Raw genomic sequence first — 16,904 nt, 5'->3', positions numbered from 1 at the left:
GTTTTGGATAGGTAGGGTTTTATTTATGTTTTCAATGATGCAAGTAGAGCATTCTCTCTAACATTTGTGCTGGTATTATTTCCACATCATCTGTTACTCTTTGTAGGCAGATGTAGTTTTACACTCTGCGTCATATTTAGAAGCATGACGCTGCTTACATATTTATATGTAATACATATTTAAATATATATAAATAATAATAATAATAAATAAAAATGTTTAGCAAATAACTAACTGTGGAACTTTGTATATCGTTTCTATTTATAGAGTTTTGCTTGGTCATCATGTTCAGAGTGGTCAATAGGCTTGCGGGTACCTTTTGTGGTGGATATTTGCCCCATGACATTTGAGCAGCTGGATCTCTTACTGAGACAAGTGACTGAGGGAATGGATGGATCCTCTGACTGGCCCCCTCCTCAGGAAAAGGAGTGTATGGCTGTGGCAACATTAAATCTTCTGAGACTTCAGGTACCTTCAATTTCTTGTGCTTTGAGCAGTCATTGAGCTGAATGTTTTCACCAAATTGCTTGGATGGAAATTGTGACCTTTAACGTACTTTAAAACACTTCTATTGATTTTAAAAAATGAAATAACTACACTATCATTTTATACTCTTTGAAATTTGTCAGCTAATGGTTGTGTTTTGTTCTTCTTGACAGCTTCTGGGTTTCATTAAGAATAAACTACAAAAACAATATCTAAATGGATTGAGCTTTGTATACTCAGATTTTGAGCATTTTTATGAATTTTAAATAGCATTTTTTAAAGTGAATGACCTCTTTAATTGGTGTCTGACAGTCACTGAAAATGTGCTGTTTTTTCTAGCATAATGTAGTGACTCAGAAACAGTTTAGGTTATTCTTTAGATTTACTTCAGAACTTACAGCTACCATTCATAAACTTTGAGTATTGGTTTAGATTCAGGATATAGGCAAGCTAGCATTTCCCTTTAATTTTACAGATTTTCAGGTAAAAGTATCTTGGTCACTGAACTTAACTTGCTCCAAGTGTGACTTCACCCCATCCCCACCAAGTTCATATCACTTGTTAATTAAAATGTGCCTTTTTTTTTTGCCCCCCCTGCCCTTTCTTTCAGCTTCACGCTGCCATTAGTCATCAGGTGGATCCAGAATGCCTTGGCTTAGGTTTGGGCAGTATCCTGCTCAATAGCCTGAAGCAGACAGTGGTGACATTGGCCAGCAACGCTGGGGTTCTTAACACGGTGCAGTCGGCGGCTCAAGCGGTGCTGCAGAGCGGCTGGTCCGTGCTGCTGCCCACGGCAGAGGAGCGTGCTAGGGCGCTCTCAGCGCTCCTGCCCAGTGCAGGTCGGTCCTCAAATTGAAGCATCTCTGTTTGGGTCTTGCATTTGGACTTCATTAATGGCTTCCTCCATTCTCAGTTTCAGGAAATGAAATGAATGTAAGCCCAGGGCGGAGATTTATGATTGACCTCTTGGTGGGCAGCTTGATGGCTGATGGAGGCTTAGAGTCTGCACTAAATGCTGCTATTACTGCAGAAATTCAGGTATGGTTCTTCAACTTTGCAGTTCAGGTTCTTCTGCAGGGCACTGGACTTGTTACTTTTATAAATACAAGAGTAAATGTGCCTTCAGCTGTGAACTGTGCAGCAGCTGTGTCCACCATGGTTTTGTGGAGTTCCCCTACCTTCTTTTACCTTCACCACCCTCATCCCTCCCTTCACCTTTCTTTTGACATTGTAATTGTTTTTTTAAACGTGTGCCCATGTACTTGTTACAGAATATGCAGTGCACATTGTGTTTGGTAGGAATTGTTTCATTTTTGCTGTAGGTAAAAGTGACTTGATCTTAATATCATGAATACTTGTTAGCAAAATGTTTCATAATCATAGTGGAAGTTTGAATGTTTTCTTTAACTTAATTTACTTTTTTAGGATATTGAAGCAAAAAAGGAAGCACAGAAAGAAAAAGAAATTGATGAACAAGAAGCAAATGCATCAACACTTCATAGGAGCAGAACTCCATTGGACAAAGACCTTATTAACACTGGAATCTATGAATCTGCAGGAAAACAAAGTTTACCATTAGTTCAGTTAATTCAGCAGTTACTAAGGTAATTGTTTTGAATTTGGCTTTTACTTTTGTACAGAAGATGTATTTAAGACATTCTATGAACTAGTCAGCTAAACAGTGGTTAATTTTGGTTAGCAAATAAAGTCTCTTGCTAGCATTTTTAGCTTCTCAGACTTTAAAATATTGAACATTCTTATAGCTTATCTGTAGTTCTGCTCTATGTTTGCCAAGGAGCAATGTTCTATTGCTCAATACATTACCCAATTTTAGAAAGATATTTACAAATTTAAGAAATTTAGCAATTGACATTACCCAGTTTTAGAAAGGCTGCCTTGCTTTTATGGATTTTGATACTTCTTCTCTGAAAGATGTATCTGAAAGCTTTTGTACCAAATATAGGACAAATGTTTAAAAGACTGTCCGTACAAAGTGTGAGAATCACTGCAAAGTAGTTTAGAACTGAGTATTTTGTTCCATTTATTTAGAATTGCCTCAAGGAGACTAAAGTGGGGAAGAAACTTCAATTTTAAATTCTTGACTGAGAATTGTGTATGCATGACCAATTAGGGTGCTGAGAACAAAGCTGCTTTATATCAACCAGAGGAGCTACAGGAATACTTAACATACAGCATGTGTGGCAGGAAATAATTATGAGTTTACCAAGAAATTTATTGTACTTTTTCACTTAATTGTTATGGCAACCATGTAATTGAATCAATACTGAGACTCTTTTGAGCTATGAAGTGTCATGGCTTTCACTGCAGTCTCTTGTTGAAGTTTGTCATATTGTCTTTTGTAGTGAGTGATGACAAAAAACACAAACTTGAGGTATTTTACAAATCTGGTTAACTCAAATGTATCCAGAAAACCATTGCCTTTTTTTTTTTGAGTGAAAGTTCTGCATAGAAACTTTGCAGAAGTTTCTTATATGTTTATGCAAAATTGTAGCAAAAGCTTAACCCATGGGCTGTGGGCTATCTTGGCTCTGAGCTCCTCTTGAGTGATACTTTTATACCACTTAGGAACATCGCTTCACAGACCATAGCCAAACTAAAAGATGTTGCTCGTCGCATTTCTTCCTGCATGGACCAAGAACTTTATAGCAAGGAGAGATCTGCTTCTCTGGACCTGTTGCTCCGTTTTCAGCGGCTCCTTATTAGCAAACTTTACCCAGCAGATTGTGTTGGACAGGTTTCTAATACATACAGTAAGTTGTGGTTTTAAAAATAAAAGCAAATAACTGCTGACCCCTCCCTCCCTAAGTATTTCTGTAATAGCTTTTACAGAATGGCAGTTTCTTATTTTATCTTACTGTCTCAATTATCAGCCTGGTTGCTGTCTGAACAGTGTTTGAAAGTAGTTTACTTACATTTTTTTCTGTAAGTGAATTTTTTTTTGGGGTAGGTAATAGGATCTAGATAATAAACTTCTAATAAATTTTTTAAAATATATGACTTCTGAAATTAGTGCTAATATCAAGTGGCATAATTTCAGAAGAGTTTGTCAGCTTTTGAAGTCTGTTTCTTAGGTATGATTATGTGATGGTTTTCTGTGCTCTTCCTTTATTTTTATACAGGTCCTGACCTCTTAGGTGTTGGTTCTTTGCTGAAGAAATACACCGCTCTTCTGTGCACGCACATTAGTGATATACTTCCTGTGGCAACTAGCATTGCTTGTACTAGCCATAGGCATTTTGCAGAAGTATCTTGTGTTGTGGATGGAGATTTAACAGGTAGATTTTTGCTTGTTGTCCTCTTTTCTTCCTCTTTCACAGAATTTTAAGACATTCTTGAAAGTTGAAAAAATGACTGAGAAGGAGTGAGTTTAATTTTCTGGTTAATGGGAGAAGAGGAGGGAGAATTCAGTGAGGAAGGCAAGAGCTTTGTACTCAACACTAGTCTAAAGCAGAATATATTAATTGTGATTTATTTCTGCAGTGCAATGAATGTAAAACTTGAATTAAATGGTAGTGTCTTCTGTTTTTATTTTTTGTTTTAGGCATTCTTCTTCCAGAACTGGTGGTTTCTGTAGTGCTACTCCTGAGTAAAAATGCTGGATTAATGCAGGAAGCTGGTGCTATCCCTCTGTTGGCTGGCTTGCTGGAACATCTAGACAGATTTAACCACTTAGCCCCTGGAAAGGAAAGGGACGACAATGAGGATTTAGCATGGCCAGGAATAATGGGTATGAACTTTGCAGCATCTGACCTGCTTTCATAAAGGAGTTGTATAAAAATGGTAGGGGTTCATGAACGACTCTCAGGAAGGGAATCCTACTTCACAGTACAAAATTTTGTTAGCCAAATTACATGGCAGTCATAAGGCAGTATTTATTTCTGTCAGTACGTTCTTAAGGAAGTTACATATAGAGGTAGTGTTAAGCAGAGTACAGACGCAGCTTTTTTAAGAAGTAGTTCACATAATTTCCTATTTTCAGTATGAAAAGTTAGTGAAAACCTGAGTAGTACATATAGGCATTTTATTACTAAATTCTGTCTGTAATACAAAAGGATGAGTCATGTGAAAGCTTTGAAATAAGGAATTTTTATTTTCTCAGGGCACTTTGTATTATGAGCTGTGTCTGTAGTCAAAAGAGTGGCTTCTCTTATAATAAAAAAAAATCTGAATTTAAGCTGAAATGAAATATACAACAAATTCCTTGTAGGCAAATGACTAATAAAACCAAAGTCATTTGGAGGAAAAAGTGATTAGAGCAGTGATTTACCAGAAAACTGATTGTTCTGCTCCACCTCCACACAAAACAGCCATATAGCTGGGCAATGCTAGGTGGCATTAAAGATTGGTGCATAAAGGAACACAGTATTCAGACAATTTAATTGCACAATATGTAGACAGGAACATATTAATAGCCACTTTACTTTTGAGCATATAAAAAATAAGCAGCTTCTGAACAGATGTGAAGAATTGGATTAGGCAATTAGTAAAAGAATGTTCATAAAAAACCCCTTACTTTCTGATTTTCTCTTGATAAATTCTCTTTACTCTTTTATATGGATAGGTTCATTTTTTACTGGCCAGAGTTGCAGAAATAATGAGGAGGTGACACTTATACGTAAGGCTGATCTAGAGAACCACAATAAAGACGGAGGATTTTGGACAGTGATCGATGGGAAAGTGTATGATATAAAGGACTTCCAAACCCAGTCTTTAACTGGCAGTAGCATACTTGGTGAGAATTTTCATCTGACTTAAAGATGCAAATTACTTTTGTTGCAAAACCAGGTGGAATGAACAGATTTTTAGAGAGTGTATTGATTATTTCATCTTTTCATTAGCTCAGTTTGCTGGTGAGGACCCAGTTGTTGCTTTGGAAGCTGCTTTGCAATTTGAGGACACACGGGAATCAATGCATGCCTTCTGTGTTGGCCAATATATAGAGGTAAAATTGTTATTCATGGGTAAATGCTTACTAAAGTCAAGCATTGCTTTGCTGTCAGATTTCTTGTTGGAGCTCAGTTCTAGTTTACAATTGCTATTTCTTGTGCAGCCTGACCAGGAAGTGATTACAACGCCAGATCTCAGCACTTTGTCATCGCCTCTGATAGACACAGAACGGAATTTGGGTCTTCTCCTTGGACTGCACGCTTCCTACCTGGCAATGAGCACACCACTTTCTCCTCTGGAAATTGAATGTGCCAGTAAGCAGGATGTCATTTTGAGCTTTAATAAGTGATAAATACTTGTCAAAGCATGCAAGAAAAAGGACAAATAAGTTAATTGAAAGTTTAACACTTTGTTTAGTCTTGATATCTCCTCTAGGAGTTCTTTATTCTTAACATCAAGTACCACACTCATCAAATCCCAATAATTTAGCAATATTTAAATTGGGATTAGATACTTTTGAACAGTTGAATTCAGCATTTTATAGTATGCAACATAGAATAGAAAACAATGTTGCACAGTCTCCTATCTCACCTGTTTGTTGTCAATTAAGAGTGCCTGGATCATGTGGTATTGGATATTTTCTTATTGGGTGTCTTGGTTTGCTGAATAGAAGTTATAAATCAATATTAGTAGCAGAAAAATTGCAAAGGCCCTATATCTCGGAACATATGGCTGCCCTGTTAATTGTTTCTTGGTTACAGAGCACTTTTTTTTTCCTGTGAATAAGTTTCAGCAAATGAGGAACTTGTTAAATGTTGTTGAAGCCTGTGAATTCATTTTATTAGAGGAAATTGAGTCTTGATAACTTAGTCTTTGATCAGAATATTCACTCATGTTTTCTTTATTTTAGAATGGTTGAAGTCATCGATCTTCTCTGGTGGCTTGCAAACTAGCCAGATTCATTACAGTTACAATGAGGAAAAAGATGAAGACCACTGCAGTTCACCTGGTAACACTACCCCAAATAAATCAAAACTGTATTCACATCGATTAACTTTGAGTGACCATTCACAGCCCTTTCTCCAAGCTATTGCGGATAATAATATTCAGGATCACACTGTGAAGGTAAGCCCACAGTATTTCTGTGCACAAACACTGTTTCTGAAAGGTGGTAGTGGTGGTGAAAATTCTCCAAAGGTTGTAGCAAAACAAATGGAAAAAGTTATTTTAGAATTACTTTTTGTGAAAGGAATGGTCGAGTACATTTTATCCATATAAAATGTATATATTGCACTTAATATCATAACAGTATGTTATTTCTTCAGAACATTTGAGTGGGAGAACTAAAAAATTTGAATATTCTTATTAAAAAAATTAGTAATACATTACTTCTCATGTTAAGTTTCAGTAGCATTGAGAGATCCTGCTCATCTCTCTTAGTTGAACTAAGATGGAGTATTTTTATCAGGATGCAAATAAATCTTTGGGAATAGTGGTAATGATGAACCATGATTTATCAGAAGACAATTGAAAATTGTATTAGGTGACCTGACTATCTCATGAAAGATCAAAGCAGTAGTAGCTGTATTCCTTGGGTCACGTTGCTCTTCATACAGGAGACAGGATGTATGGTATTTATAGTATTGGGTTGGAGTTGCTGTGTGTTACAACACCCAGTATGTGCAGTTTATCTCAGGAATCTTAGTTCAGATTGTAGAGATTATTCAGTGTCATTTAAATGCTGTCTGTGGTATTTTGAGTCTTTTCATTGTATCTTAATCCAAAGTTAAACAGGGGCTGTTGTGTGTTTTCTTAGGACTTCTTGTGTCAAATTGAGAGATACTGTAAACAGTGTCACTTAACAACACCAATCACATTCCCTCCTGAGCATCCTGTGGAAGAAGTAGGGCGTCTGTTACTGTGTTGTCTTCTGAAGCATGAAGATTTGGGTAGGTAGGCTTGTGGTGTGTTTCTTTTGACCAGTTTAAACTCTGATATGGATGGTTTTGGAAATGCATATTGAAACGTTGTCTTTTCCCATTAAGGTCATGTAGCACTGTCTCTTGTTCATCCTGGTACCCTTGGAGTTGACCAGGTAAAGCACAAAACCTTACCAAAATCTGTAGTGGATGTGTGTCGTGTTGTCTACCAAGCAAAATGCTCACTGATAAAGGTAAGCCTCTTAGCTGCTGATGTTAAGATTAATTTTCATTTGAAGTGTTTTATTAAGAAGTTACGTATTGTTCATTTTATTGCATGTAATACAATAATTTAATCTTTCAATGTCTTTTGTAGACACATCAGGAACAAGGTCGTTCGTACAAGGAAGTTTGTGCTCCTGTCATTGAGCGTTTGAGATTCTTATTCAATGAGCTGCGTCCTGCAGTTTGCAATGATCTCTCTATAATGTCCAAATTTAAACTTCTTAGTTCTTTGCCCCGATGGCGAAGGGTAGCTCAGAAAATCATTAGAGAAAAAAGGAAAAAAAGAGGTAAGGCAGAATTAATATTGTATTATCTTTGAAACAATGAAAATCCATCTTCTTTCAAGGTTTGCTGCTATATGAGACTCCCCTTAGACAAAGCATCAAAGCCGTTTGCTTTCTGCTACTTTTTCATGAAGTTTTCTAAACCAGTGGTTTCATGTCAGATCCTGCAGCAAGAACTGGCAACCAAAAGTCAAAAAGTGTCAGGTTTATTTGAGATGTGTTTCTTCATGTTCCAACGTATTAAAAATGATCCTTCAATATCAGACCCTCTGAAATGGTTTTAGTAACATTCCACCGGAAGTGACATCTTTTTAGAAATCATGTTTTGTTCAAGTGTAGTCAAACAATGACTTAACTGGAACTAAATTAATGTTGTGAACAGACATCAAAGGGCTTTTCAAGTTTGTCTTCAAAGATAAAAGTGTATTGCAGGTAATACCAGAGTTAATTTGGTAACAGTTGGATATAGAGTTCACCAACAGTACATTTCCTTTTATCGAAGACCAATCTTAGGCATTCTGTGTGCTTAGGTTATCATGCAAGCCTAAAAATGTAAAACACTGTAAAATCTAATCAGACTGCATGAAAAAACAATCCTTTTTTTTTTTTGTAGTGCCAAAAAAATCTGAATCTGCTGATGTAGAAGAGTCCAAAATAGGAAATGAAGAAAGTGATTTAGAAGAATCTTGTGTGGTACCTCACAGTCCTGTACCTATAGATAAAAAGCCCATACCAATCAAATCACCCAAGGTAGGATATCAGATTTTGACTCAACCTTGTCAATAAAAATGACAAGAGAAAAAAGAATGAGCTAAAGCATGATTGCTATAACTTGACATTTAATGTTCTGATAATGGTGTTGGGGATGTAAAATTGTGACATGTTGTTTCAGTGAAGCCTGGAATGTTTTTTAAAAATAAAGTTGTACTGTGTATTTAGCGTATGTAAAGATACTGTCTCTAATTTTAAAATTATTAATAATCTTAGATAAAGCTTCATTTCAAAGTAAAATGTTGTGACATTTTAAAAAATAAAAGTTTTTTTTTGAACATAGCACATTTGAAATTTTATGTAGCAATAGTAAAATGATAATGAGTTAAAATAATGCTAAGCTCTTTCCTGACTTTGAAGAAGTTTTCATTTATCCCCAAGGTCCCCCCAGTATTTTACATTTGGAAATTGTTTTGCATGCATAATTTAAAATTGTTTAAAAAGTTTTAAAATGCTACCTTCTTGTTTTGCAGGATAAATGGCAGCCAATTTTGAGTACAGTTACAGGTGTCCACAGATACAAATGGCTGAAACAAAATGTTCAAGGCTTGTATCCACAGTCTGCCCTCCTTAACACTATTGTTGAATTTGCACTTAAAGAAGAGCCGGTGGATGTAGAAAAAATGAGAAAATGTTTACTGAAGCAGGTAAAGTGAATGAAAATGTGCCACTTACATAATTATGACAGTTATTAGCAGTTTACATAAGTATGGCAATTTGTTTTTTCTCTTTTACAGTTGGAAAGGGCAGAAGTTCGTCTGGAGGGAATAGACACTATTCTGAAGTTGTCAGCTAAAAATTTTTTGCTCCCATCTGTGCAGTATGCTGTGTTCTGTGGATGGCAGAGGCTTATTCCAGAAGGAGCCAATATAGGGTAAAACTTCTTGCTGCTTTTGCTTTCACAATTCTTTAATAAGAAAACAATACCTATTTTTGTTTTTGCTTTTCTTTGAAGGGAGCCTCTTACTGACTGCTTGAAGGATGTTGATCTGATCCCGCCGTTTAACAGAATGCTGTTGGAAGTAACTTTTGGAAAGTTGTATGCGTGGGCTATTCAGAATGTCCGGAACATCTTGCTAGATGCTAATGCAAAGTTTAAAGAACTAGGTGAATCTCATCCTGTTGCTGTTTTCTGTGGAGAAAATGGTTTTACATTAATATTACTGCTTTTTTTTAAAAGTTCCCAGTAATAAGGATGTTGAAATCAGTTCCCTTGATTTGTGTTGAGAATTACTTTGACTTTGTGCATTGTTCCAACCTTCCCACCTTGACCCCCTGTTAACTCACTTTTCAGTGTTTGAGTATATTGCTGATTTACCAGCAAGAGGTGATTGATTACTTACTCCTTGGTAACATTTTACCATTAGACACGAATTATAGTCAGTTTCTTGGAACTTTTGCTTATAAGTTCTCAAAGCCAAGCAGGAAATAAAAAATATTTTAAACCATCAGTCAAACAAATCTTTAGCCTGTTCTATTGTAGCTCCCAAATGTCAGCTGACTTTGTTATTTATGTTATGTTTGACCTAGGTCTGCAGCCTGTTCCTCTTCAAACAATTACTAATGAGAATCCAGCAGGACCAAGTCTTGGAACTATTCCACAAGCACGTTTTCTGCTGGTCATGCTGAACATGTTGACGCTGCAGCATGGTGCGAATACCTTGAGCCTCCTCCTCAATTCTGGCATGCTGGCCTTGACACAAACCACACTGCGGCTGATAGGTACAGTTCTTCTTTCTTACTTGGAGGAAACCATTTGCTTTGCAAGTCTCCTGTATTCTTTACCTGTTGGTGTACCCAAATTACAAAGTCACTTTGCTGCTTGAAGATAGTGCTTAATGCTATTTACCTTTATCCTGAAACAAAAACCCCATCTGCAAGCATGATGGAGAAGGAGCCTTAATTGCAGCCTTTATTTGGTCATTATTTTTTTTTTATTAAGTGTTTGCTTTGCCCATCCTTTGCTAAAATTTAAGTTAATGTGTAGTTTTGGTGGAACTGTTGAAAATAAAAGTGAAAATTTTAAAATTAAAGTAGCAAAAATTGCGTACTCTCTACTCTCCATTTCATTTGTTATACACAAGAAAAATGTTCCCAGTCTGCATGTTTAGGCATGAAGCTTTCTTTGTTCTGTTATAGAAGTTCTCTGGTGTGTTTTGCTATGATTCAAATGGCCTCAGTTTTTCTCTCTTTGTTTTCTTAGATAATAGCAAACATTTGTTCCTGTAACTTGTGTTTAACTGGAGTGTGCACTGGAAGTTTTTCAAAAGAAAGTCTCTTTGTAGAACCATTGAGCCATTTGAGTCATCATTATTAATGTCTCTTATTTGTCACTTGTTTTTCTGTTCAAAATTAAGTATTTTAGTTCCTATGCGTTCAAAACCATTACACCCCAGTTTTCTGAAAGATCATTTTACATACTGCCTGCTAGTCAGCTTTCCTGTTTGTTACTGCTTTTTATATCACAATATATTACAATATTACATATTTATGTGTCTGTAAGTTTATGTTTGACAAAGGTATGTATATACATCTGTAGCTGGATTTAATCTCTTCCTTGTTTTTTTCCTTGTTAGGACCCAGTTCTGATAATATTGAAGAAGATATGATTGCCTCTTCTCATGGGGCTTCTGCCACTGTCCTAGAAGAATCAAGAAAGGAAACTACACCTGTTCAGCTCCCTGTTTCTGGACCAGAGCTGGCAGCCATGATGAAAATTGGTACCAGAGTGGTGAGAGGGGTCGACTGGAAATGGGGTGATCAGGTACAACTTCTTTCATACAGATTTTGGGGGTGTTATTATCTAAAGCCTCTGTTCAGTGGAGTGTCTGTGAAGTTTCTGGTCAATCAAACCTAAGGGCATTTTACATTCCAAAAATGTTGAATTAAGGATATGGGAATTTAACAGAAAATAAACCTTGCATTCCAGCTGGTCCTCAGAGATCAAGAAGGGCTGGTTGCAGCTGTGCTTAATTTCTGATTGTAGCTGAGTTTAGCATTGTAAATCTGGCTGCTTTTGGAGGAGAACTTGCATGAGCACAGAAGCACAAATAGTGCAGCTTACCAATGCTGTTCTGTAGATCTCATGGATTCAGTAAAGACTTGCAGGATCCTGATTCACAAATAGTGTGGTTAATTGAAGCACCAGAAAAGTAGGCTCAGGATTGCTGGTGATGAGTGCACTAAATACAGCGTGTTAGTATGTGTTTTGACACATCATAAGAAATCTAATAGCACTACATACATATATACACACACACATATATACACACACATATACACACACACACACACATTTGTGTGTATGTAAATTAATATTCACAGGTGTGCTCCAATGCTGTTGGGGATGCAAAGCTCTCATAAAGGCTTCTCTTTGGGAAAAGAAGAGATGTAGTCTGTCAACAAATCTTGAACAGACAGAGTTTTCCCCCTCCAGCCCTTTCTGTCCCTGAAGCCACTCTTTCATGCTGTAAATTTTGGCCTGTCACAGTGGGATGGAACAATCATGTTAGAGGTGGGGTTTGGTGACTTTGGCCATACATGCATTATTACACATCCCATGTGTAATCAGCATCCTGAGGGGTGCCTAAGTTAATAACAGGGCTTAATGAGGGTTTCGGTTACCTTTTGCCAGAATGTATAGCTGACAAAAGAGGGAGAATAAACGCTTTGGTCCTCCTCCATGTACTGAGGCATCAGAGGGTCTCTGTGCATCCTTATCTCCTGAACGAACTGGGTTTATAACAAGGCTTGTTTTTGATGGTGAAGGCAGTGTGGCTGTTGGTTGGGCCCAGATACCCTTCTGTGCCTCACTGGAACAATATTGGTGCACGAGAGTGCCGCGTCACTCCAGACATCGCTCAGTTGTTAGGCCCTGCTGGAGACAGGTGCAGGAGAAGCAAGAGGTTATCACAAAGGTTGTGTTTTCCACAACCAGCTTTATCAATCCTTCACTGTCTTACAGCAATACTGTGCAATTCTGGCCATTTACCACAAAAGGCTTGGAGAATTAACATAAAATATGTTAATTATTTGTTTAGCTTCATTCTTGGAGATGTTTAAAATTCTCTTTTAGTGAGACTCTGCTAATTTACCATTTAACAGGAAGCAGAATAACTTATTTGCTGTAATAATATACATTTCCAACTATGTAGGACATAACTTGTACTTATGTAAGACCTAATAAAAGAGATCTAATCATGAGTGTCCAAATATGCAGCTTACTGGGATGATTCTTTTGAAAATTCTGAAATACTTTCTAACTTCATGCTTGATTTTTGTGAAACCCCACTGAATGTTTATTTCCTAATCATTACGTTAGCAGCAAAAGGAGCACTTGAATTACTGTTTTATGAACTTTGGGTACGATTTAGTGTTGTTGATTGAATAACTTCTCTCTTCTGTCAGGATGGACCCACACCAGGTTTGGGTCGTGTGATTGGAGAACTGGGAGAAGATGGCTGGATTAGAGTGCAGTGGGACACTGGAAGTACAAATTCTTACAGAATGGGAAAGGAGGGAAAATATGATCTCAAATTAGCTGAGCCACCACCTGCAACACAGCCCACAACAGAGGATTCAGACACTGAGGATGATTCTGGTAAAAAAAAATAAATATATATATATATATTTATATATATTTATATATATTTATATATATAAAGTGGAGGCACAGTTTTAGTTGAATTTTAAAATTGGTATCTTGCAATATAAAATAGTTTTTTCACAGGAGCAAGTGCTTCATCAAAAAAAATTCATTTCATAGGTGTACACTTCTGCCCAGAATCTTTCTTGATATAACTTCACTGTGAGAAAGGAAGATAGACAAGATGGTGTCACATTTATTGCATATTCATGGCTCAGAGAAAATAGTATTACTCAGTTGAAATAGTTTCAGTTACAAATACCTGGAGGTATACATTTTGACATATGTTAATAATATTCTGAAGTGGGATTTTTATATGCCTTAATTATACATTCAGAGTATTTCCCTATTCTTGGCAATACTTTGGAATTCTTTTCAGCTGGGTATTGCTAGAGAAAAACTTGAAAATATATGTGCAAAATACCTGGTTTATATTTTGTTCTTGGAGTTGTCAATAAGGAATATTCATGTCAGATCATCTCTGAGAAAATACTTGACAAATCATTCACATAACATTTGTTTGAGAACCTTTGTGAAATAAAATAACTCGGCATTAATGTATTCCTTTGCCTTTTGTGTCTCCCTTCAGAAGGAGAACAAGTTGAAAGGAATCTCCACCCTACTTCCATGATGCTGACAAGTACTGTGAACCTGTTGCAGACACTGTGTCTCTCTGCTGGTGTCCATGCTGAAGTCATGCAAAGTGATGCTACTCGGACTTTGTGTGGTCTGCTCCGTATGCTTGTGGAGAGTGGAACAATAGATAAGTCAGGTATGTTACATAGCAGCAGTCTGATTGAGCTGTGTGCTTCTGTTTTGTGCTCTGCTGTCTTGTAAGTTTGTAAATATTTTCTTACTAGTTTTTAATACTTTTAAGGCCAAAGATTGGAAAATGCATTTTCAGAGCTTTTAAAATCTTATTTTTTAAAGGTAATATAAGTGGTCCTGTGCATTCTTAGAATATAAGCAGTAAAAGCAGAAGAAATACATGAGATGTGACTTGTTGACTTAGACAATTAATTTATCAGCAACCTTTTTGTGTTTGGCAACAACAGTATGACTGGGTGTGTCATACTCCTTTTTACAGCTCTTTTGTAATTTCAGAAGTAATGCTGTTAACAAGTTTGAAATGAGGAAACAGCGTAAGGATGAGAATTGTTTTAAAGGCACTTTTTATAAAATGAATTACAGGCTCTAAAACTGAAATTAATAGTTTATGTACAGACAGTGAAATAGCTTGGTGTTCTGGTTTGTCAAAAAAAGCCCCATGTACCATATAGAGAACTACATAGCTGGTGAAAAAAATCAACTGTTACATGTATATATCTTTTTGTTTTTAGCTTCCTTGCCAAATAAATTAGTTTATAAAGAACAGCATAGGAGTTGGTGCACGTTGGGATTCATTCGAAGCATAGCACTCATGCCTCAGATGTGCAGCACTCTTAGTACATCTCAGTGGATAACTTTGCTAATGAAAATTGTTGAGGGGCATGAATCTTTCACTGCTGCTTCACTACAGAGACAGGTAATGTGTGTATTTCCAAATTACTTCAATAGGCAATAAAATTAGTAGACTTTAGTTGTCTTAAAAAGAAAGGTGTCTTTTACAAAACATCTGGGAGGTGTCCATAAATCAGTTTTTAGTTAGTTAGGAAAAAGATTTTCTCTATATTTAGGAATGTTTAACTTTGCATCTCTTGAATTTTGAGCCTTCAGGTTGCTATGGACTCCCTTGTTTTAGTGAAAGAAAAGTCAAAATAGTGTTCCAAAATTGTTCTTCAGAAACTCACATGTAATATTTCCTCTAAGTTGAATAAATGAAAGAATAACAAATATATTGTCAGGAAAAAGTTGTATTTCATTTAAAGTCACCAATTTATGTATCGTCTACTGTTCCTCTTTCAACAGGAGACTGTTAATATTTAAATTACAGTCTCTCTTAAGAAGCTATAACTTTGCATCTTATTTTGTTACTGTATTTCCCTTGCCATCTTTCCCCTTGTCTCATTTCTTATATTCTTTTTTCTTTCTCTTTTGTCATTCATTAGCATCTTGTTAGTGCCTTTCACATGGGAGTGAAAAGAAAATTTGTTATGGAATAGCTGCCAAATTTTAAGGCTTGGGGATCAAAAGATCATATTATTCTTTTCCTTGATAAGCCATCAGAATTTAACTAAAGCCTTGTATAATAAATGCCTGTTCGTTTTTGTGTGATCTTCCAGTAGACTCTTGTCAGTATTTTTGATACGCTGAGACTTCTATTATCATCCAGGACTTAGTGCAGTAGAGTCATCTGTGCTGTTCAGGGAATACTCAAGAGAAAAGACCATTCCTCATGTACCAGCACTTAATATAAGAACAACGAAAAGATGAGACCTTGAAGTTCTATAATGACATGTTATTGACAGAAGTTTGCAAAAGAAGAGTTCTCTTCGCTGTTAGTTGCTTATATTGGCCTTCTGGGTAGAAGATGAGGAAGCTCAAAACGTGAAATGCTCCTACTCAAAATATGCAACCTCCTCTGCTCCTTGATACTGCAGTGCTGCACCTTCCCCTGTTCCTTGTCAGTCCTGCACTGAGTGTCTGGGTTCAGAGATGCCAGCCCATTCCTCCTGTACTGTGTTGGAGGCCGTGGTTTCACAGTGGCTACTTTTGAGTGTCACTGTGGCTGCTGTTGCCTGCCTTCCACCAGTCTGCTTTATAGCTCATGAATTTTAACTGTTATAGCTTCTTTGCAGAACACTTGGAAACTTTCATTCTGACATACATCTTCATACTAATTTCTGAGTCTACAATCTGAACAAACTTTCCCATTCTGTATTCTTACTTTTCCTATTAGTTTTTGTTTCTCTATGTGTGTGTGTGTCTCATGTCCTAAGTAGAAGAAATTGAAGAGATTGGTTCACTAATAAAATGTGCCAGTAGAATTGTTACTGACTCTGAACTGTATCCACTTCCTTTAAAATATCCCTTAGCAAACTCAAGCTCAATAGCTCTTTAAATTCCAGCTGAAAAGAAATCAGCATTGTAGAAAGAACTACAAAGGAAAGCAAACTTTACAAACGTTATTCTTCTGTACTTAATATGTTTGAGAATTTCTTTAGTATTTGGTGATGTAGACTAGAATAACACTAATTCTTTTCTCTTTTTAGATCCTTGCTGTACATTTATTGAAAGCAGTACTTCCATCCTGGGATAAAAATGAAAGGTCAAGAGACATGAAATTTCTTGTGGAAAAACTGTTTGGATTTTTAGGGAGCCTGCTTAGTACTTGTTCTTCGGATATCCCACTACTCAGAGGTAGAGGAATTTTGCCTCAGTGGCTTGTTTTTATGTATGGGAAGTGTGTGCGTTACACTGATAACTGTTGTGCCACTGCTTTGTCTTTCCAGAATCTACTCTGAGGAGGAGAAAGGCCAGGCCCCAAGCATCTCTAACTGCCACTCATAGTAGTACTTTAGCAGAAGAGATAGTGGCACTGCTGAGGACACTGCATTCGCTCAGCCAGTGGAATGGACTCATAAACAAGTACATCAACTCTCAGCTAACCTCCATCACCCACATCTTTGCAGGAAAACAGTCAGAAGGGGTAGTTTCCACGTTTTA

At 36.6% G+C, this 16,904-nt stretch overlaps 1 protein-coding gene across 6 annotated transcripts in view; it reads left to right on the top strand.

Moving 5' to 3' along the window:
• The window catches only part of HERC2 (HECT and RLD domain containing E3 ubiquitin protein ligase 2), a 102,305-nt gene that overhangs the window by 38,759 nt on the left and 46,642 nt on the right, over nt 1–16,904 (top strand). For all 6 annotated transcript variants that reach the window (XM_086880636.1, XM_086880640.1, XM_086880637.1 and 3 more), the window contains exons 17-41: nt 268–468; nt 1,097–1,325; nt 1,400–1,524; nt 1,912–2,090; nt 3,073–3,257; nt 3,627–3,782; nt 4,049–4,234; nt 5,069–5,239; nt 5,346–5,449; nt 5,558–5,708; nt 6,305–6,519; nt 7,211–7,343; nt 7,440–7,567; nt 7,690–7,885; nt 8,496–8,632; nt 9,127–9,300; nt 9,391–9,527; nt 9,609–9,760; nt 10,184–10,375; nt 11,230–11,417; nt 13,061–13,253; nt 13,888–14,070; nt 14,639–14,823; nt 16,451–16,598; nt 16,691–16,887. In XM_086880636.1, the coding sequence (XP_086736762.1) occupies nt 268–468; nt 1,097–1,325; nt 1,400–1,524; nt 1,912–2,090; nt 3,073–3,257; nt 3,627–3,782; nt 4,049–4,234; nt 5,069–5,239; nt 5,346–5,449; nt 5,558–5,708; nt 6,305–6,519; nt 7,211–7,343; nt 7,440–7,567; nt 7,690–7,885; nt 8,496–8,632; nt 9,127–9,300; nt 9,391–9,527; nt 9,609–9,760; nt 10,184–10,375; nt 11,230–11,417; nt 13,061–13,253; nt 13,888–14,070; nt 14,639–14,823; nt 16,451–16,598; nt 16,691–16,887 (4,245 nt within the window). The remainder of the gene's footprint in view (nt 1–267; nt 469–1,096; nt 1,326–1,399; nt 1,525–1,911; nt 2,091–3,072; nt 3,258–3,626; nt 3,783–4,048; nt 4,235–5,068; nt 5,240–5,345; nt 5,450–5,557; nt 5,709–6,304; nt 6,520–7,210; nt 7,344–7,439; nt 7,568–7,689; nt 7,886–8,495; nt 8,633–9,126; nt 9,301–9,390; nt 9,528–9,608; nt 9,761–10,183; nt 10,376–11,229; nt 11,418–13,060; nt 13,254–13,887; nt 14,071–14,638; nt 14,824–16,450; nt 16,599–16,690; nt 16,888–16,904) is intronic.

Source organism: Cyanistes caeruleus, chromosome 3, assembly GCF_971803275.1.
Source record: "Cyanistes caeruleus chromosome 3, bCyaCae1.hap1.1, whole genome shotgun sequence".
NCBI lineage: Eukaryota > Metazoa > Chordata > Aves > Passeriformes > Paridae > Cyanistes > Cyanistes caeruleus.
Note: the sequence above shows the minus strand (reverse complement) of the source record. Positions and strands in the feature narration are given on the sequence as shown.